Here is a 21,578-nt window from a genome sequence, read left to right as displayed (position 1 = left end):
CCACCCCAAAAACTGCATGCTGCACGGTGCCTCTCAGACCAGGAACAGGGCTGTGGGTGAGCGAGTGTCTTCCTCCAGTAAGAACAAAGACATCATTTTTATTTACAAAAAAAGGAGAGAAAAGTTTCCACACAAAAGCACTACAATGATAACTCCCTTTGGTAAAAAGTGTAATAAATGTCTTCGTAGGTCTGTCTGTAGGTACTACTTCTCAAGCCACCTGGTACTATGGTACACAAGAAGCTAGTACAGTTATGCTAGCACATCAAGCATACTTCCTTTAATAAAAAAACAAAAAAAAAATTGACAATTTGTACATTTATTTACAAAAAGAGGAGGGGAACATGTTAAAATTGTGTTGTTTTCTGTGGTGTGTGTGTGTACGGACACGTGTGTGAAAAGCTGGTGCATGGCACTAGGAGAGACTAGTAAACAAGCAGGTACAAAAAACAGTTCCACTGGCACTAGAAAGGACAGACCAATCTGCACTGGCTGAGTCCAGCACGGGAGGGAGGAGAGGGAGGCGAGCAACCGAGGTCAGCTCCGTGAGGTGGCGTCGGGCTGCGAGCGCGCCCGGGGCCCCGCGCGACGTCCTAGCAAACTCGCGGCGCCGTGACACAGGAGGCTCCAAGTTGTGACAGGCACCTCTGGGGTGGGGGGGACACGCACCCAAGCAAGCGGCTCGGAAACGCACCGAATCCGGTCAGGTGGCGGCGAGCCTCCAAGTCCTCTTCCCTCGACGCTCAGGCCTCCGGGGAGTTAAGCCTCAACGCTGCTGGTGCGTACGAGCTAGTCGTGTTCCTCTGGGATCGCTCAGTTCAGAGAAGGGTCCTTCCCTCCGCGGCGCGTGCTGAAGTCGAAGGGCCGGCGGCCAACAGTCCCAGCACGCGCCGGCGGCGAGCCACATTCCTACGGAGAATCCCGCTGGTGACAGGTTGTACCAGCCACCCACTAGTCAAGTGGCCATGTTACGGAGATACACAGTGAGGGGAGAAAGGCATCTTCCTCGTTTCCTTGATGCGCGCACACACACACACACATATCCCGCGGTCTTCCCTCGCCCAGGGCGCTTACGGCGTCTTGAATATTGTGCCATATTTGACGCGGTACTTGTTAATGCTCACAAAGTGCAGGGTCTCTGTGTCACAGGTGGTGGTGCAGGGCACCAAGCCCTCCAAGCCTTCGCCCATTAGCCACTTGCTCGTCTCGGCTGCCATCTCGCGGGTCACGTGCTCCTTGGTCCATTTGTCCACCCAGGCCTGGAACCGCTGGTGCAGCCGCTTGCTCACTCTTTCATGGGACTACGGAAATAGGAAGAGGTATTAAAAAAAGGCGGCTTCGACCACCAGTTTGCAACACAATTTGAAGCTGAGTAAGCAAACCGGTTTGAGCCAACATAACTGGCTGGAGGGAGTTTGTAACGTAGACGCTGGCCCTGGCTAATAACAGAGGAAAGATCCCGATAAAGCCCCCCCCCCCGCCAGGTCTCCCCTCTACGAAGCCTAACTCTAAGGAAATTACAACGGCGAAACAAACTCAGAAATTACCAAAAGACTGTGCTGACAACTGCCAATTCTATCACTGCCCTTTTTTTTTGCTTTTGCTTTTGTAGTTTACTGCACCCCACCACAGAAGCGCTTCCGCTCTAACGAAGAGAAAGGACCAGCACGCGTGCCATCACAGAGCCAGATCTAGACAGTACAAGAAGGAGCTTTTCAATCTCCTCCTTCAATGCTTGATTTCATGAACTACCCCTGCAATAATCTTATGCTCTTCGTTTAACACAGCGCTTCTCAGACCGGGGACCCAGAACATATCCTGCGTCCCTTCCGCACCGGCAAAAAGGTTAGCACACCCTACCGCCAGGCACAGGGAGCCGAGCCAGCCCCGAGCGGGCGAGCGGCCAGCTCTGCTCTCCCCGGCCCTCGGGCTCTGCCTCCAGCAGGGACCGGCTCTTCTCGAAAGCCCCCCTGGCTGCCCCTGTCCGCTCGCGGCAGCCACCAGGAGACGGAGAACGGAAAGGAGGGAAGCGCGGCGGGCAGGGATCTGGGAGCGCAGACGGGCACGGGAACGGGACAGGGGATTTGCAGGGAGGGAGAGCGGGCGGCTCTGCAAAGGCCCTGGACCAGAGCAGCTCGAGGACGAGCCCAGCGCGCTCGCCCTGCCGCCAAGCCCCCCGCGCGGCTCCCCGTCACCCCGCCGCGGCCCCAGAGAGAGCACGCCGGCGGAGCTGCCTCCCTGGCCGCCTGAAACGCGGCCCGGCGCGCGCGCAGCACGCCGCACGGGGACACCGGCCGGGAGGTTTCACGCAGGCTTAACACACGTCGTACGTGCGGGGGGACCCGATTGCTACAGAAAATTAAGAACAGGGCCAGATCTAAACTGTTTGAGAACCGCTGGCTTAACGCACGCATCAAGAGAGAGAAAACCACGCGCGTTCTCGAGTGAGAGCGTCTGTTTAAACACTGCAGAATCCAGGACAGCTGCTTTAAAACCACGGCCTGAAACTCACGACTACAATCGTAATTTACATTAGGAAATAAAATTAAACCTCAGGATTAAAACTAACTTATTTCTTTCATGCTTCGTTTTATTCGTCCCTCAAAGAACGGTGGCTTCTCATTGACTGTTAACCATTAAACACAACTGATTTGTGGTTACATGCAGCTTTTGCAGCCCTTTCGGTACACTTCACTAATCAAGAGGTTACGCTGTGTTCTAGGTACTTAAAAGTTCAACAGTTTGACCTATATTCAGATTCTTTGTGATAAAACACTGGCAAGTAGCATCTTGTCTAGGAGATAACTTTTCCTTGCCGTTTGTGCCGGTTGAATTGGAGAGACGGAATTCAGTCAAAATCCTCAATACCGGCATTTCAAAGAACCATTACTTAACTAAACATCTGATGTGGATATAAGAGGTTCAACGAAATCACTTTCAAATGGATTGAGTAAAACCATTATTTGTGTTTTATCAACAAGAAACAGATGGTAAGTAGTTGTTTTGTAAGCTTAAATAAGTGAATAAAGCGGAGATGTTGAAGGATGATTTACTAGACAGGAAGCAGTGCACACCTCTCCCACTCCTCCATCTCCTAGTAAATTTTCTCAGTGGTCAGGAGTTCACTCAGAAAAGCAAATAATTCAATAAGCCAAAAACAATCTCTGCAGCTGTAGGAGGGACTATTGCTGACAGAGCCTCTCGGTTACCTTTGGTTCCAGTTGCTTAAGCTTATAACTTTTGCCTGGAAGTGGCAGGCTTCACTTTCTTTGGCGCTCTAAGCAAAGGCATTCTGTTCAGCAGTTTGCTTCAAGTAGATGATAATAAGATTACAGGGAAGTATTTAAAACTTCAAGTTTAAACAACTGTACTAGAATTGGATTTTACTGCTAAAACCTACTATTTTTCTCTATCAGACAGAAATATTCTAATGTGATGAGAAAAGTAACCAAGTGCCAAAGCATTCAGAACATCACATCAATTTTCTTTGACTGAGTCATTGCAAACTCAGCTCCTCTGGCTGTTTTCACCTTGAGTAAAAGCCACTCCCCAACCTTTATAGCTCAAGAACAGGCAGACAGTTCGCATTTTCTCCCCTCTCCATCTCCGCTCCTCTCCCTCCCTCCCAGCCTATCCCACGCACATTCACACCCTCCTTTCTTTACCCTCCCGGTTACGGTTACTTTTGGCATAGAGTACCACAACAGCTTGGACCAAAAGCAAATTTGAGTAACTTCATAAAGGGTTAAGCAAAAGTCAAATTCCAATTTATAACAGCAATCACTTGCACTGACTGCCATGCAGGAGACAAGACAGACTGTTCTCTTGGACCCAGGACAGACTGTTCTCTTTCCCAGCCCTGGGAAAATACCCACGGTGACACCTCTGTAGCCGTGACCTCGCTGCACCCATCTTTGCCACGAAACCAGTGTTTCTAGAGCAGCTGCTGTATGTTTGCAGCACTCTGCCGTGCGGGAGCGACCTGAGGACTCCCGCTCTCAGTGACTGGGGACAGGAGATGCTGAAGGATGGTACCCAGAGGGATTCCCCGGGTTAGAAAGCATTTGGTGCTCTGCACTCTGAATGATTCCTCTTTGGGGAAGCCCTGGAAGGACAGGCACTCTCACAAGTCACCACGAGAACACGCAAAAGACAGGCTTTCCCTAAAACGGGGACAAGCCACCCATGGGAAGGGCCTCTTGGAACAAACCCAAGAGCTAAGAGTCGAAATCACTCTCCTACCATAGTAAAACTCTCTAGAGAAAAGGGAGGAGGGACGGGAGGACGACGAGAGAGTTAGAGGAAGTACAAAGGATTACACCCTAAGGACATTCAGAAGATCTTTAACGTCTTGGGAGGACAAAAACAGCACACCATCCTCCTGGCAACATAAAGATCGCTAAATGTCATCAATTGGGACTCCCAAGGACATTTTATCTGACTCTTCCCACCTGACCTTTGGGAGCAAGAGGTCCCGGAAAACACCACCTGCCCACCCCAATCCTTTCACTCACTCCTACCTGCTGAGCTCGCAGCAGAGCGGTCCTCCTGTACATGTAATCCTCCGATTTGATCACGTACACCATCTTATAGGAGTTCAGTTTGAATTTACACTCCAGCTTGTCCAAGCTCTCCACGTTCTCCATGGACTTCTTACTGTTTCCCTCCTTCCCTTCCTTCTCCTGCTGCTCCCGACCACGCTGACACTTACGGATCCGCCTCAGATTCCTGCAAACCAGAGAACCCCTCTTGGAATTAGTGCTCGCCCTCTACTACTAGGCTGGATGTAGCTGGTGGATCTGTGCTGACCCTCCAAAAACCTGACGTACAACTTGGAGCACAACTGCCACCGATTAAAGTCATCCAGGCTCAGACCCCTACAACAAGTCAGCCCACTGGGCTAGCTATTTCTGAAGCGACGGCTATTGTGCAATCAGCTCCCTGCTCATGAAACACCCTGCCTTGGCACCCACTGTTTTTAGATAGAGGGTTCCTGTAAGCCAAGGCCGGACTGCCAGGAAACAGTCTGGCGAGTCAACAGCCCTCACCCTCTCTGCCACCTGTGGACCATGCTATCTCTCAGTCACTGGAGAGCAGGAGCCTGGGGTGGACCCACAGGCTTTTAGGAGAAACGGCAGCACGGTACTACTACGCCACACTGCCAGGGGAATGGCTTCTACAGTGGCATCAAAATACAGGAGAGACTGAACACCCAACACTGTGATAGAGCACATTTGCTCTGCCCTCTGTGGCCAAACACAATCCGTCAGGCAGGGTTCACGGCACAGCCTGCCACTCACCTTGGCAAGAAGACCGGTTTCTGGGCCAGGTGCTCCCGGAGCTCAGGGGAGGTAGAATCGGAGTTGACGTACCGCTCCACGTAGTCTGACCAGCGCTGCAAGCGAGCACGCAACACAGATTAGCCACGACTTTCCCACCACACAAGGAACGACGCTTAAGGAGGCTAAGATGGAAGTTATATGACGAACACAACGTCACCTTTGAAGACTCCATGCATTTCGTTCCCACAAAGGCAAGTACAATGCATCACTATGTGGTTTTGGGGGCTTTCTAACATAGGAAAAAACAAGAAGGGTTTGGCTACTCACATCACTGAAAGCTTTGTGTTGTGTTGCTGAAGTTTCTTTTTTCTTGCGCTAACAGACTCTGGACCACAACAACAGTCAACTGGACATCCTTGTCCAGTGCACCCTTGACAATCACAGTCAGCTCTCTGGACAAGCTGCTCTTACCTCTGCTTCTACAGGGTCATCAGAGTTCTCCTCTTCTGTGTCCAGCAGTTCAATGGTTAACTGAACTTGACCTCTGCTCTGAATGAACATCAGCTATAAAGCAAAAGGCAGAAGGGACTTCAGTAAGAGGTTTCAAACAGAAAGAACCCTCCACTTCTCATTGGGGCAAAGGGAGAATGAAGCAAGTTGCACAGCTTTAAGGCAAGAATCTGTGCCTCCCACATTACTGACAGCGAAGGGAAAACGCTAACCAAATTACACAATCTTTGTGGGACAGAAGTTTTAACACTTTCCAAAAAGTTTCTTTTTTTTCTTTTTTTCTTTTTTTTTTTTTTGGGAGGAGTGGCGGTCCCTCTTGAGCCCCCAAGATAAGTTTGAGGGCAAGGGAAGAGAGATTATACATGAAAGCTTTTATCCAAAGTACTTTACTAGCTCAAAAAGGGCCTGACCACTTCCTGCATCTTGGGCACAGGAAGTATGGATTTGATTAGAACTGTGCACCAGGTTTATTTAGCAACGTATGTAGTCAGCAATGATTTAATGCCCAGTCAGTATTAACCGATCCCTCCGCAGTCTACAAAGGCTGAGACACCAGAGAAACGGGGAAGTTTTATCTAACAGATTAAAAGCAGCGAGAGCAAATCAATCAATGCGATACAACCCTAAGACTTGGTAAAGCACAAGGGATATTCATTGCTGTTCCAGGAAACACGTTTCTCCCTCGCTTCATCTCTCCTCGAAACTTCATTTCTGAGGGGCCCTAACAGAAACATTAACATCCCGGTGTGCATCTCCACGCTGCCCGTTTGGACTCACATAAGTTCTGCCCCAGACTGTAGTAAGACCAGCAGTAAGTGCTTCAGTACGTCCCTGAAAAGATGCTCCTACGTGCCAAAAGCTGCCAACAAAATTCTCCTATTAAGTCTCAGAACCACCAAAGGTCTCTGAGGCCCCAGGGCTCTTGGGTGGCTAAATAAAGCTCCTTTTTTTTGAGGGACTGGTGTCTCTCCCTTCTTACAAGGCACTCCCCAGACCCCACCGCTTGCTGCTTTTGTATGAAGGTTTGCAGCCACGGCTCTACCTTGAAACAGTTCTCCTCTGACATGAGCTGCTCAGCTTTGCGCTGGTATGTGGCCTCCAGAAGAGTGCGAGAAGACTGAGAAGCGAGAAGGCCTCCAGTTGCTCCATTGTTGTTCTCAGACAGGTAGAGGTCTGTTACCTGCACGCAGATCTCGTCGCTCACTATATGCTGGAGCTGCACAACGGAAGAACGCAGAGAAGGTGCTTGTCAGGACAGTGTTATTACTCAGAGGAAAAAAAAACCCAATGCCTTTGTGCTTAGTGCCATTGGTCTTGCAGAAGATACCTCTCCTCACCTAAGGCACTCAGGAAACCTTGTCTAGGAGACACGCAAAACCTGGACGGCCTGTCAAAACCCTGAGCATGGCAGCCAGCTGAAAGAGTGAGCAAGTCTCCAAAAACACGTTTTTCTAACTGGCACCAGATTTTGATAGTAAAGAAAATAGCAAGCAAAGCTGAGCCTCTGTCTTTATTTGCCAGCATGTTAGATTACAACTAATTACAACTAATAAGAAAGAAGGCACTCTTTTCACCTCCTGAATACAAATACACAGTTACAGAATCGGGCAACCTCACTTCTCACCCAGAACAAGCCTCAGTCAGAGGACTGGAGTCTGCTACATGCCCGGCAGCATAGATTACAAAGAAGCAAACACGTAACCACGTGTTTAAGCCTTGAGGGGGGAAAGCATCAACTTAAGGCTACAGTCTCAGTAGCTTCTTCCAGTTGCAGATGATCTCTGTGGATTTTTACATTGCCACAGTATCTTTTACATAGCTGGTGTCTTTTAAAAGACAGCAGGCGGCCAAGTATAGCGACTCATACAAAGCTATATAGGCAGATAATGTTCTGATCAGTAGTAAGGGAGGAAAGTCTGGAGCATCGTTAGGTAGCATAACCTGTTCACACACAGTAAGAGTTTGCTTCTGTTTGTGAGGAGGGGCGTGGAAGATTTTAAATCAAATTCTTATTTTGTCCAAGTTCAAAATCAAGTCTCCTGACTGTCTTTTTAATTCAGTTTCTCTCTGGATGGAAATAAAGAACTCTGAAAAGCAACTCTGTCCTTCTGAAGGAGGAAATACCTTTCATGCAATTCTACTTCCAATTCTCCTGCATCTATTTTTGTTCTTTAGGCTATGAAACAGAAAATCCCTTGGTCACACATTCTTCCTACCTGCCCAATAAAATGGCTAGAGTTTAACAACCGAAATCAGCTACCCAAACAACTAGACAAGAGAGACAAAGCTTGTTAGAACAGGCCCGGACTGCCCTTACAAAATCGGTGAAAACGAATTCAATGAATGAAATGCCATTTAATTCTTTTTCAAAGTTAAGGCAAGATTAGCTCAGGAAACAATTTGAAGATGAAAACTTCTACCTAAAGCTGCCAGAGAACAGAGACAGAACTCTGCAAGCACAGAGAGAATATTCTCCATAATTTAAATACATCAAAACGTATCCTTTGTTCTTTATTACCTCTCTATATCAGCCCTAGAGAGTAGAGTTTAAAAACATCCACAATTCACCTGCTGAAACCTCAAATTCCACACTTAGGCACACAATACTCCCCCTTAAATCTGGGCCAGGACTCTCGTTTCAGTAAAAGATCTGCCCACTTTCTCCACCCTGGTCCACCCACCCTCCAGGGTTTGCCGGCAGTCACCTGTCGCACAATGCTCTGGATCAGCTTGTCCATGGTAAAGGCGATGTAGGCATGAATAGTGAACATTTCGCGCAGGGAGTCCTCGTACTGCGATGAGTCCATGTTCCCATCCAGGAGATTGCGCACCATGTCCAGGAACGCTGGGTAATAATCCTCAACATCAATATCCACTGCAACAAGCAAGAATGGGCGAGATGAATACACATATCCCCCAAGAAGGGTCGCTCTCACAGGACAGCTCCGTTTCTAGGGGCAAACAGGCCAAGAGTTTTCGTCCTCAAACTACTTTACCCAGTCCAGGTGAAGAGTTACCACGATGGTCTTAAATTTGTCTTTTATAGACGTTTAAATGAGACCTTTTAAGACCCCAGGTACTTTCATAACCTCTTGCTTTCTGACTTTGGCCTCCTCCAGGAGGCCTTTATTTCTGATAAACTTTTAAAAACAGTTAGGAAACTCAATGACACTTTAGATACGTAAGTGAAAAATGAAAGCTCTTGGGAAGCAACTGCTGCACGTTACTGTTTTAACTATTGCTGAATGCCATGTGTGTCCCACGTGCCCACACCTTCCCATCTCCCTCCTCAATTCAGTGCTGAACAATGATAACAAAAGGGATTTCCACCCCCTTCGTCAAAAAAGGTTCACCATTGTAGCGCGTCTGGAGACGCCAAGTAAGCCTCGTCAACACGCTACGAAGGGAAGCGGCTGTCTTCCCAAACCTCACATCAGAAGTCACTCACTAGGCTCCTTCAGTCGCAGCTGGATCGCAGGACTGTCGCTCTTGTCTCGCTTTATGCCTAGCACTTCCCGCTCCCACTCCCTTTCCCGCGTCTCCTCTTCGATTTGCCGCTCAGCCTGGGTGCAGATCCTCAGCAGCCGCAAGCACAGGATCTGATGCAGCCGCATGAATATGTACCAGTTGTTGTTCACATAGAAGAGATTGTAGACCTCATCCATGCCCCGCAGCTTCTGGGCCGTTGTGTTGTTGAACATCAGCTTGGTTTTGGGAGGACTGCCTCCAACACCATTGTGCTTTTTTGCAGCCCCAGTAGCTTCATCCACATCCATTTCTTCTTCTTCCTCCTCTTCCACATCTGAGAGTTCACCTCGCTGAGCAAACAGCAGGTCTGGAATGAAGTGATACATAATCTGCTTGATTTTGTACTTGTCCTCTTTCTGGATTCCTGTCTGCCGTTTCACATGGTGGATGATGAGAGAGGCAGCATCTTCCAGGATCTGCTTGTCCTCATAGGCTAACGATAGGTGTGGGCCTGTGGGTACTCCAGCATTGTCTTCTGAAGCCTGTTCTTGCCTCTAAAAACGAAAAGCACGGCACACACGTTAGTCCCACAAACACCTCCCCGTGCCCAGGAACCTTTCAGAAAGCTCCCACAGTGGCGCAGACTCTCTCTCATTGCACCCCCTTGACACAGAGGGACAAACAAAACCTCCCACCGAGATGAGTACGCTCTTGACAACAGACGCCAAAAGCTCACAAACTTTTTTCCTGTCTGTATGCCTTCACCATCTCATTTCTGTTCCAGAACCTCTGGCTATCTGCTACCAACAGGACAATGAGTCTGTTGCCAGAAGGCTCGGTCATCTGCCCCTGCTAATTCAGCTGCAACAGAGCAGCAGTCACCCTGTGACTACACTGACCCCGCAGGCTGGCAGAGGGTACAGCCCCTTCCCTGTGAGCATCCCACTTCCTCCAACTGCACCAGCATCGGGGTGTGAAGAACAGGAAGGGAAACTACATGTGCAGAGTACATAAGCTTGAGGGAAGGAAACGATTGGTGACCATCTTACCTCATCATAGATGCTTTCAATCTCGTTGAGGAGACTCTTTGATCTCAGGACCTTGGTATCGTTCTGCTTGAAGTTGATGCCCTGGTGGTCCAAGGATTTCAGGTAATATTTCTCATTCTGCTCTCGCCAGACTTTATTAAATCCCCTCTGGGCTTCTCGCCATTCCTCCTCTTTCATCTTTAACCTTGAATCAAGAAAACGAACGACCAGGGTGAGTTAGGAGACGTGAAGGTCCCACGCCGAGCATTTAAGGAAAACCTAAACTATGGTAAGATGGGAGGTTCCTGGACACTGTTGAGAAAAGCCGAATCCCTCACAAAAGGTGCATGAATAAAAGCCGGCCTGTGGAACAAAGCTTTACAGGACGGGCACCCTGCACACGCTCTGCTGAGTAAACCCCTTTGGACTTCCTTCACATCTAAGTAACACAGCTCATCAGCAAGGCGCAGGAACAAAGCAGTCCGACGGCTTGCTGCGCTCCCCCACGTGGCATGCCGCGACTACTAGAGAACTTGGTATCACTCTAGGCCCGCTGAAGGGACGCGAGAGCCACAGGAGGTGGTACTACTCTCTTAGAAATCCTCAAAGAGTTGCAGAGCTCCAGCTGCCGAGAAGGAGCAGGTTAGCCGACATGATTAACAAAGTCATCACCCCGCCACAAGCACACCGAGCTTCCCGGGAATCGGCTTCAGAATCATCACTCAGTGTTTCAAGGCAAAGCACGCGCTGCAGCCCGCCTAAGGCAACGCAGCCAAAGCAGCTCAGGACCTGACCCACAGGCAGAACGCCCTGGCAGCAAGGTGGGGGAGACGTGACCTTGCAGGTATCCTCAGCAAAACTGTTTCCCTCAACCGTCAGAGCCCTGAAACGTGGGAGCAACAGTCCTGCAGAGATGGCAACTAGCTGGAAGAGTGCATCTCCTTTTAGCTGGCTATACAGTTGCTGCTTTCCATTTTCAGGGAACATCGCCTTGTTTACATGCCCAAAGGGTAAGCAGAAGATGTTGCTTTATTATACTTCCATACAGCCTCCTGCTTACACATCTCCCTGAGCTTCCTCAAGAGCTACAGCATTCACTCCCTCTCCTTGACCAAGTGAGGTTGACAACAGAAAACTGACTGGGAATCCGAGTGTAGTACAGACACTGCAATCTGTGCCCATGGTCACTTGCAGCGGTGGGATTTTTTTTTTTTTTTTTGGGGGGGGGGGGGGGGGGGGAATAAAAATTTACCCTGTAAAAATCCTCACAGCAGAGCTATTTTTCTCATCTTACGTATGATCCTGACACCACTGCGTCCAGGGATAAGAAGCAGCAGGGTTTAAAAGGAGACAACAGAAGCTCTACATCCCTCCAGCTGAGCTGGTGACGTTTTTGCTTCAAAAGGGGAATGACCTTATTCTGGGTGATTATTACGAAATACCGCAACTGATGAGAATACAAAATGCGTTTCTTAAACCACACCGCCTGGAGATCAGACCCTTCAGGGGCAGAAATTAGCTACTTTTCTATAGATCTGGATCGTGGATCACGCGTTACACTTTGGTAGAACCCACAGGGCACGGAGCCAGGGCAGTACCTTTTCAGCACAATGGGAACGGCAACAGAGGGGTTCTTCCGAAGGCCATCAATGATGTCAGCTGCTTTGTCAGCATATATCCTCTGCAGAGCCTTGCGGTGGATCACCTCCGAAGTGCCACCTAGAGTGTTGTCCAGTCGGAATTTGGCTTGCTCCTCAGCAGACAAGCGCGAGAGTTTCTTCTGGATTGCCTCAAGGACGCGGATTGTTGCCAGGTTGGTCTCCAAGACAACATCCAGCTGAAATGAATGGTGCATTAGCCACAGCGGAATAGATAAAACATGATACTTCACAGAGACTAACGTTTAAGTGACATGTAACAAGAAGCCATGCATGTTTAACAAGGTGTACTCAAGCAGCGGTTTCCACGTTTGGCTGTTCTAAAATAATCCAATTATATATTTCGACTGCTACCTATATAATTCTGTGCAAGAATTTAAAGGCTACCAGAATGATACCTTTAGGAAATGACATATTCCATATGGGAAGAGAACACAATTGACAGTTACTCTACAAAAGGATGTGACAAATCTGAGCATATTCAGGTAATTGCCAACCTAACTTCTATTTCAAGTCAAGATGTCAATCATTTAACAACCTGAACGTATCACTTTTCAGATTATTACATGGGAATGCATGTTTCTGGGCGTTATGTGGGTAGCAAGGACAAAAAAAGAAGCATCAATTATACACTGGCCATTGAACAATTTCATCTGGAGTGACTTGAGCAGAAGAGCTCTGCACAAAAAGCGAGGGGCAGGGGTGTTGGCTTAGAGTGAGATGTGGTTATTCAGATGCTGCTTCTTGCGTTAAGAGCACAAGCTTTTATGAAGAAACCAGGTGACAGACACATAATAAAAACAGATTCTAAGAAGCAGTACTTAAGATAAAATTATATTCAGATCATTAATTGCTCACAGGACCCCAGGCTTTCCAAGGCATGAATCAAGGAGAAATTACTTACCTCAAAACGCTCATCCTCACATCTGTAGATGTGCTCTTCATATTGCGTCTTTTTGGAGCTAACAAATGTGGAATCTTCAGACCAGGACGGGAAGGAGACCCAGGTATCGTTCAAAACCTTTAAGGAAGACAGGGAAAGATAACCACCACAATGAGTCTCCTGAGGGGGGTACAGGACTGTGAGACACTTGGCTGTGAGCCCAGTCTTCTGATAGGAGAGTCCTAATTCCTCAGTCTTAAAAATTGTATCTCGCTTCCTAAGCAAAGATACTGCCCAGCATCCCCAGGGCAAGCCCACATGGCCGGCACTGAAACGTCTGGGCAGTCTGAAAAATTCTTTAGTTGGAATTGTGAGAAAAAACTTGCAAGGGAGGAAAAAAAGAAAGGTGAGAGAATCTCTTCCGTTACTCTGGATGAACCAGCTGGCTGTGGTTTACTACTCATACATATGATTCACCATTCACAGTGTTGGGTGGTCACCACGTTAAACATGACTGTTACGCAGCATGTGGTTTCTGTCTCCAAATAAGGCTAATAAAGAATATAAACCTGCACCCCAGTGACACCTTTCCTGGCAGAGATGCTGAGCACCTGCAGTTTGCACCACCTCCAAAACACGAGCAGAGCGTTCCCCAAACCTCAGAGAGGTCAAAGGCAAAGAAACAAGGATTTTGGCAGGCAATCCTCAATGTCAGGCCCCATTTTTGTAAACCCGAACCTCGAATAACTGAGTAATTAGATTCTCACATGAAGAAAAGTTTGTAATTGCATCACACGAGACACTTTTGAGATATGTTAGGATTTAGTTTAAAAACTTGCAATCGTTCCTTGCCCAGGTAGTTTTCACTATCCTACCACCATTTCAACTAAACACTTATCACCACTGCTAACTGCTTGTCTTGGTCAACCACGTTATTCATCCTCTCCATCCTTCAGGGAACGTAAGCACAAGAAAATGCTTTGCTCCTAAACTGTGATCTTTTGGCTGTTTGTCCTAGGTGCCACAGATGTTTGCAGTCCCCTAGGGAAGGGATTTCAGGGATTTTCCCCTCCTCCAGTGAACACTCTTAAACAGCAGTTTCTTAATCGGCCTTCAACAAGAGTCCTGCCCACTCACCTCCCTCCAAGCACTACCTTGGCTACCAGGTAAAGGAATAGCCAGTACCTTTCCCACTTTAATCAAAAGGTCATTACTACACGTTAAAGGACTCAGTGAGGGACCTGATCCTTCAGCACGTGTTCAGGAGACCAGCTTTGGCTTCTGACCCTATAGTTTCCCTATAGGGAGCCGCTTTCCCCAACCAATATTCTGTTTCTCAAGACAGAAGTCATCTTAGCATTTCAGGTAGAAAGAAAGAAGAATGGGTGGGATACGTGGGAGAATTTATCCACAGAAAACATGATTTTAAGGATGGATTAGAAACAACCCTGACAGTGGACTAAGTGGGAATTTAGTTAAAAAGGTCGCAGTAATCTTTAGTTACATACTCCCTTACTACAGATGCCTGGGATCACATTAAGACCATACAGAAACTGGTTCTGCCATTTCCTAGCTTTAGAGTTTTTACATTTGTATACCTAATGTTTTCTCACATACAGTGTATACCGTGTAAAATATCACACATATCTAATGCCCCTTAGTTTTACTTAAGTAGTTAAACTACTTAACCATTTGGCATTTTTTTTTCCAACTGCTCCTCAAAGCATCGTGCGCCCTTTCACAAGCACCAGAGGAGAAGAGGTGAGGCCATCCATCAAAGCCACGTGAGTATCAAGTCTTTCCCCACCTCCCAACCAGCTTCCTGTACGACTTATTCCTAGGCTGAAGCTTCACCCTACGAAACAGCTTCTGGCTACAATCCCCACGTTTCCAAGAACGCCGAGTGCTCACTCGCCACTAGAAACACCTCAGGGTGTATTCGTCCGCGGCTCCAACACATTCTGCAGAGATCCCTGAACCAGGCTGGTGCGTCCACACTTGCCTGCGGAGATGCCAGCTTGGGTCCAGAAGCAATATAGCTGCTCCATCTCAGTGCTAATGAGATTCCCCGCGAGCGGCAGCCTCCGTACCTGGCAACACACACACCAGTTCTGGGGCACACGCTTGTGGCACAGCTCGTGGCACTCTCTGCTGTACAAGAGCGGATGTGCTCCGATGTCCCCAGAAACCTCTTCAGCATAGCTCAGGGATACAAAGTAAACCCTCACCCTCTTCTTTTATTCCACTTACCAGTGCTCCATTCCCTCCAGGAAGATTGGAAACAGCCTTCCTTTGTCATGCAATTCCTGTGTGAAAGCATCTTACCTCTTTACACAGCGGAGTCCGCCCTGTGCACTTGGGTTGCTGGTAGCTCTTGGGTAAGGCTCGGTAGCTGGAGCCCAGTCTTTTACAGGAGGCATAGTCTATCTCCATGGCAATCCCCTCAGTAGCCCGTTCCTTTGGATACGTCTCCATGTGAACAGACTCTTTATACCCCAGAAAGTTTTTAAACCAAGTGAACAGTTCTGGGAATTTCCTAAAAATAAAATGAACGATGTGAAAAACTAGCTGAGTAGAAATCAAATAGCGCTGAGCTGTGATACGGAGGCTAGAATTGCTTGCTACAGGAAGATTGTGTCCACAATGGCCCTCTGAATTACCAGTTTGGTGAGAAAGGAAGGACCCTCACTGCTCAATCCTACTTCCATGGAGTCTGAGAAAAAGGGAGCCAAGTACCTGTTGCTCAGGTTGCAGGTTGCTCTCCCAGTGCAATTAAGGTGCTTTCGGATTACTGCCCCGTATCACGAGGGATAAATAGACAAGAACCAGAATATTCTCCACGTGCCTTGCTGGTACAGCTTCCACAAGCAAAAACCTGCAGCCACAGCTTTCACAGCAGAGGTAGCACTCTTGTAAGATGTGGGATCAAATCTGGGTCTCCCAGACTACTCTTGTAGTGAACCTAAGCCAGATCCCTAGTCGCTTGCCAACATATTCTTAAGCTTAAAACAAATCTTTTCTTTCGAAGTTAGAAAGCAGTGAGAAGAAACTGAGAAGTGACTGTGTAAACGTCCTGCAAAATGTTTCTACGCTGGGGAGTAATAGCTTCAACCAGCCCTGCCGCTCAGATAGCACACACAAACTATGAAGCAGCCTTTTTCTGTACGGCCCAAGTTAAAGTCTACTTGTAGATAAAAGTTTCCTGAATAACTTTCTAGTCTAAAATAATACACCTCTTCAACTTCTTTTTCTCATATTCTTGGAGCTTTGCGTGAGATATTGAACCTGTTACGGACACTAAATGAACCACCACTCATTTCCTGCTTTTTCATTACATGACAGAAGATAATTGTCCAATTTCAGAATAAGAAAGAGAACTATAATACGCCTTTCCCAATACGGATATTCACTCTTGTAGCAAGGAGTGCAGCAGATAGATGGGAGAAATCCAGAATTTTCTGGTTGAATACTTCACCTTTTCTAGCTAAAAGTAGTATCCTAATGATACCTGACTCGTCCTATTCCAGTGAAGCTACATAACAAGTAAGCTCCTTGGGGCAGTTTCTTTGCACAGTAGCTAGTGTAATGGGGCCCTGAGCCCAATTTACATTGTTATTACCTTCTCTGACTGTACTAGGAACTCAATTCACAGGAAGAAGGAGTATTAATCTTGCAGCCCAAAGCTGATGAGAGGATAATTATTATGTCTGTTTTAAGTGATTAATACAGAGCTGATCTGTACACTACTAGCAGTTACGGAGTCATAATTTCTGTTTAAACTATAATATTCCATATCATTGTTGGCTTCCGGACAAAACTTCAGTCACTTTTTGCTTTTTTGAAATTTTAGTGGGTTTGTAACAGCACTCTTTTTTAGGGGACATTTCCCACATTATTTCACAGTCCATCGCTTCTCGAGTGAAATAATCTATGGTTCCAGTGCAAGAGGCTGCAATAACACGCACCTAAATAGTGCTGTTTGCTCTTCTGAAAAAGGAAGAAAAAAAAACAAAAAAAACACCACAGCAAGCAGTATCGGCACTGCTCCTGAATGCTGCCTGCCTGCCAAGACATTGCTAGGACTCTCCAAAAGACTCCTCTTAGATAAGGATGAGAAATGGACAGTGCACAGAAACATGAAATTGGAAGTAAAACTAAAGAAGGATGCTTATTCTTCTGCTCCAATAGAAGTCTGAAGGTCTAAAGCACATGGCACCTGTGCAGTATTAACCACTACAGGGCTCCCAAGAATTATCAATATCTCCCCTTCCCATCTTAACAGGCCACTTAGTAGCGCTTGGCACCTTACAACGTACATTCAGGACACCCCCTCAGACTGCGCTGGAGGAAATAGGAGACCTCAGAGAATGCACTGCCATAAAAGCAAGCCAGGCAATCTTTCAGTGGACAGACAATTCAGCAGCGGCAGGCTGTACAGACAAAAATCAGGTCAACAGCAGTGGAGGAAGTGGGCAGCGGAGGGGGGATTCCATCTCAGATGGACTCTGTGGCCCAGACAGTTCAAGAAACCACTGCCTGGCTCCTGGAGCTGTGTTCCTCCTCCGTGCCACACAACCCCACAAGATGCATTCCTCTGAATGACCACAAAGATTACCATTTCTTTCCTGGCTTTGAAACAAAAACAGACTGATTGGATTAAGCTTCTCACCTCCTAGTGCTGACCACGTAAAGAAATGGACTTGCCCAGGCTCCACTTACCCCAGGAACGGAGAAACTAGCTGCACAAGCTCAGCCCGGGAGATCACCTCCTGGTTGAAAATAACCAGGCAGCGAAGGAAGTTTTCGTATGCCTCTGTGCTACGCAGCGCTTTGCGGACCTTATGAAAAAGAGAACGCAAAAATCTTTCAGAGCAGAGAAGAGCAGGCAATAGTATTTTACACATTTCCTCTGACCATCCACAACTGTGAACAAAAGCCTAAATGAACTGAACAGAAACTAACTTGCCCAAGTCCATAGGGCTAGAAAAACAGTTACTAAAGAAAGGCATCTTCTTGCTGGGTACACCTTGCAACAGCAGCTCTCTACATTCAGGTGCATTATTTCAAAGAGAGGAGCAGCAAGTGAAGAACGAAATCCCTCAAAAGAAACCCCTTACAGTGGATTATGAAATGCTGCAATCGGGGATGATGCAGTTGTAACAAGAGCACCAGAAACCCACCCAGGTTGCATCTGAACACTGCCAGAGTATTTCAAGAATGGAGCACGAGGAAGAGACTCGTACCCTAACTAACACTATTCCAACCTCTGCCAGCCTCTGCCTGCTCTATAGCTTGGGTTATCACAGATGAACCAGGTTCTGCAATCCTTAGTTTCTCAGTAAAAGAAAACTGAAAGACTCATTCCTACACCATTACCTTTCCCATGAGAACAGTTAGCATCTACGCATCAAAAGGAGATCTATCATCATTAAGATACTCATCATTACAATTACAGTTCTTCAGCAGGGATTTTTACATTTACTCATGTTAACACCTACACATTCTCCAAGCAATAGATTGGTTCCCCGTTACTATTAGCTGGTCTACAGGGTGCTGCAAAACGCACCACATCATCAGGGAACAACAAGACCTTCATCGACACACGAGCATTACTTAAAAAGCTCGTTTGCCTTCACTATCTACTCCCCTCTGAGCCATAAAGAAATGTATGGACGTCCGAGGGAAGAGGCCAAGGTACCACCCGGAAATATAGCCTTTATCTGTTCTACACAGGAAACCAGCAACAGGTAACAACTGCGCAAATAATTAGATTCATCTCTCAGGGAAAAACAAAAAGAAAACTAATGTTGACATGAGTCAGCTCCGTTGTAAACTGAGCTCCCACACTGCAGGCATCTGCTTGTGGACGGGTACAGCAAACCATGCCAACACAGCAAGAAACCCCAGGCACATCATCAGTTGTCTGGGGATGTGACGAGGACGAAAAAATTTTGGAGTGTGCGTTAGAGGAAAAATTTCCATTCCTGCAAATTTCCAGGAGAATTACCAGCCATAACCTCTGACGTGCGCTCCATGCCAACTCATCCTCACAAAGGCTATCCACAGCAGATGGAAAGCTAGAGAATCATTTCTGGGGAAAAGACACATATATCCGAGTAAAAATAAGATGGTAAATCTTTTTAAAAGTTGGTGGGATCCGACTTAAAGGCCACCCGATACACGTGAGCGCAAGTTGACAAATGCTACTAGTGCAGCATCTATACCACAAACTTCACTGCGATAAAAATCAGGGTACCTACATGCTGTGACCATAAATCAATGACACAAGGTTGCTTCCTTGGAATTAAACTTCTCACCTTCTCAAAGAACAGAGATTCTGTCCCCACACCATGTTTGCTGGCTTCTGCCAAAGACTGGTCTTTTAAACCAAGCAGCTTCGGTTTCTTCTGTTGTATATATATGTACATATATTAAAAAAAAAGAGAGAGAGAGAGAGAGAGAGAGAGAGAAAAAACAAAGGCTGTTCAGCTGAGCAAGCTGTTGAATTTTCTTTACATCTGTCACATAAGGGTTTCCGCTTCCCTACCATACTACATGTTTTCAAATAAAAGGTGTTTTCCTGGAAGGAAGCTTACACGAAAGTGTGTGTTCCGAGTTATACTACTAATCTTTAATCAGTGGCATAAAACTCTAAATATTTCTAATACAAGGACCTATCCATTTCTCTGGTTGAATGAAATAGTCACTGGTTGTAGCATATCTCATTTTTCTAACTAATTTGCAGAATTACAAAAAAACAAAAAAAAAAACCCACACTCGCTTTTGACGAGCATCCACCCAGTTCATCAAGTCTTACACCTCCCTAAAACTTCCTGCACTGCACTCCCCAGCAAGGTCCTTTCTTTTCCCCATACCAGCCCAACACTCCACATCCTGAGAAAGGCTGAAAGCTACTTCCAAAATGTGTTTTATTTTGTTCCACTTTATTTGAAGAGGAGTAGAGAGGCTAGAAGGGGAAGCAAATCAGTGAAATTAAATGATACAACCACGTGTGACAATGCTTTTCTTTACAAAGCAAGGCACACCACCTTCAAATAAAGCAGACAACTTGTTCCAAATGCACAAACACTAAACCACCTGGCCACTAGACAATTTTTATTACACTACAAAGCCTCGTTCTCCCCAAAACGTGGGCAGTTTGAAAAGGGTAAACTTGGCTAAGAGAATAATCATTAGTCATTGTATTATAAGGCTTATCATATGAAAGATGAATAAACATGATGCCACTGCATCTGCTCTAAGTTCTGCTTTAATAAAGTTTTCAGGCACACCTTTGTGTTTCCCTCAGCTATCCTCCCATGTGCCTCAGGAACACCGCTACAAGTTCCGGACAAACTTAATTTGTGACTTTACTGAGACTTTTGCCCCCAAACTCCACACCTCCTTCTCATCACCAAACACTGCTTTATTAATCAACAAATACACATGCATGCATTCCACAGCATTCCAGTAAGTGGAGGGAAAAGTACTTTTCCCCCCCCCCCCCCCCAAGCCAGCACAGTAACCGTTACACCCCCAGGTACAGATAACAGCATCAGCTTATGAAAATTAGAAGCAAAGTCCTGCGTTTCGAAACAATCACTTAAAAGGTTTCTTTCACAGCACCAGCTTCAGTTTTCTCAGACTGCAGTTTGTGCCTTAAAATCACAGGTTTGTAAAATGTATCCTGCTTCGCCACTGCCTTCTGGGAAAAAACACGAGCGCTGAACGAACAGCACTTGATCTTACCTTCACCGGAGGGGTTGCTCCAGTTCCTGAGTGCCGTCGTATCTGACAGCCATTCTGGTTGGGTCTTTGCTGCTTGTTGTTGAGCTGTGGCTTCTTCACCGTGCCACCATGGTCATTTCTTACAGATTCCACTTTCTCTGCAGTTGTTTTACTTAACAGCTTATTTAGAAACAAACCCACAGGACTATTAGAGCCGAGTTCCACGTATCCAGGCAAAAAAACCATGCCTGATCCTCCTAGCTCTAGATGGCCAATGTATTTCACTGCAGTTACTGCAGTCTTAGAACAACTCTTTTAGGCAAAGGGATCATATTTAAAAGACAAGCTATTGACAGAAGACAGTCTTTCACTGTGGCCCCGTTCCCACACTCAGTAAAAGATCACTCCAAAAAACCCAAGAAGCAAACAAACAACAAAGCACATTTCTCTGAACTCTGGCTACATAAACAGTTTTCCATTAAGTATGTCAGTCCCAGTGCATCTACAAGAAGACTCACCACAGAGCTGTTGGCATCTGGCAGGAACTGCCCGAACTCTGAGAGCAGATCCTCCTGGTTTTTGAAGAGGCGTGCCACCTGCGCGTACACCTCCTGCTCCGTCAGAGCTGGCGTGTAGTTACCGCCTGCCTCCTTGGCGTTCCGCTGCTCCTTCTGGCAGAGGAAAGAGGAGAGGTGTCAGAAAAAGGGCACCTGAACTACTGAGTGAACAAGCAGCAAATCAGTAACAGAACAAATGAAACAACGGTCTCAGCATCTTCAGTAAGGAATCATACTAAATGCCCAGCTGGCCTGTAAACATGAGGACACTGACTGAGCAACTGTTTTCTTTACTTCTCACATTAATACTAGAGCCATGTTGTCTCTTTGTGATCCACGCTCAAAAAACGCCCAATGGGAGTTCCAGGAAGGCATCCTACCTGTTATTTCAGACACTTGCAAATAAAGACAACTGATGTAAATCTTTTATTTTATGCTGCTACACAATATTTTAATCTGCAAGA

At 46.7% G+C, this 21,578-nt stretch overlaps 1 protein-coding gene across 3 annotated transcripts in view; it reads right to left on the bottom strand.

The window, feature by feature from the left end:
• Positions 1–252: 252 nt before the first annotated feature.
• SIN3A (SIN3 transcription regulator family member A) overlaps positions 253–21,578 on the bottom strand; it is a 41,048-nt gene continuing 19,722 nt past the window's right edge. For all 3 annotated transcript variants that reach the window (XM_068958544.1, XM_068958545.1, XM_009673845.2), the window contains exons 7-21: positions 21,076–21,228; positions 20,579–20,737; positions 19,147–19,236; positions 17,549–17,667; positions 15,155–15,365; positions 12,851–12,967; positions 11,887–12,125; positions 10,310–10,493; positions 9,241–9,814; positions 8,498–8,667; positions 6,835–7,008; positions 5,754–5,846; positions 5,301–5,395; positions 4,521–4,728; positions 253–1,301 (exon numbers count right to left, since the gene is read on the bottom strand). In XM_068958544.1, the coding sequence (XP_068814645.1) occupies positions 1,071–1,301; positions 4,521–4,728; positions 5,301–5,395; positions 5,754–5,846; positions 6,835–7,008; positions 8,498–8,667; positions 9,241–9,814; positions 10,310–10,493; positions 11,887–12,125; positions 12,851–12,967; positions 15,155–15,365; positions 17,549–17,667; positions 19,147–19,236; positions 20,579–20,737; positions 21,076–21,228 (2,817 nt within the window). In that variant the 3' untranslated portion in view covers positions 253–1,070. The remainder of the gene's footprint in view (positions 1,302–4,520; positions 4,729–5,300; positions 5,396–5,753; positions 5,847–6,834; positions 7,009–8,497; positions 8,668–9,240; positions 9,815–10,309; positions 10,494–11,886; positions 12,126–12,850; positions 12,968–15,154; positions 15,366–17,548; positions 17,668–19,146; positions 19,237–20,578; positions 20,738–21,075; positions 21,229–21,578) is intronic.

Source organism: Struthio camelus, chromosome 12 (genome assembly GCF_040807025.1).
Source record: "Struthio camelus isolate bStrCam1 chromosome 12, bStrCam1.hap1, whole genome shotgun sequence".
NCBI lineage: Eukaryota > Metazoa > Chordata > Aves > Struthioniformes > Struthionidae > Struthio > Struthio camelus.
Note: the sequence above shows the minus strand (reverse complement) of the source record. Positions and strands in the feature narration are given on the sequence as shown.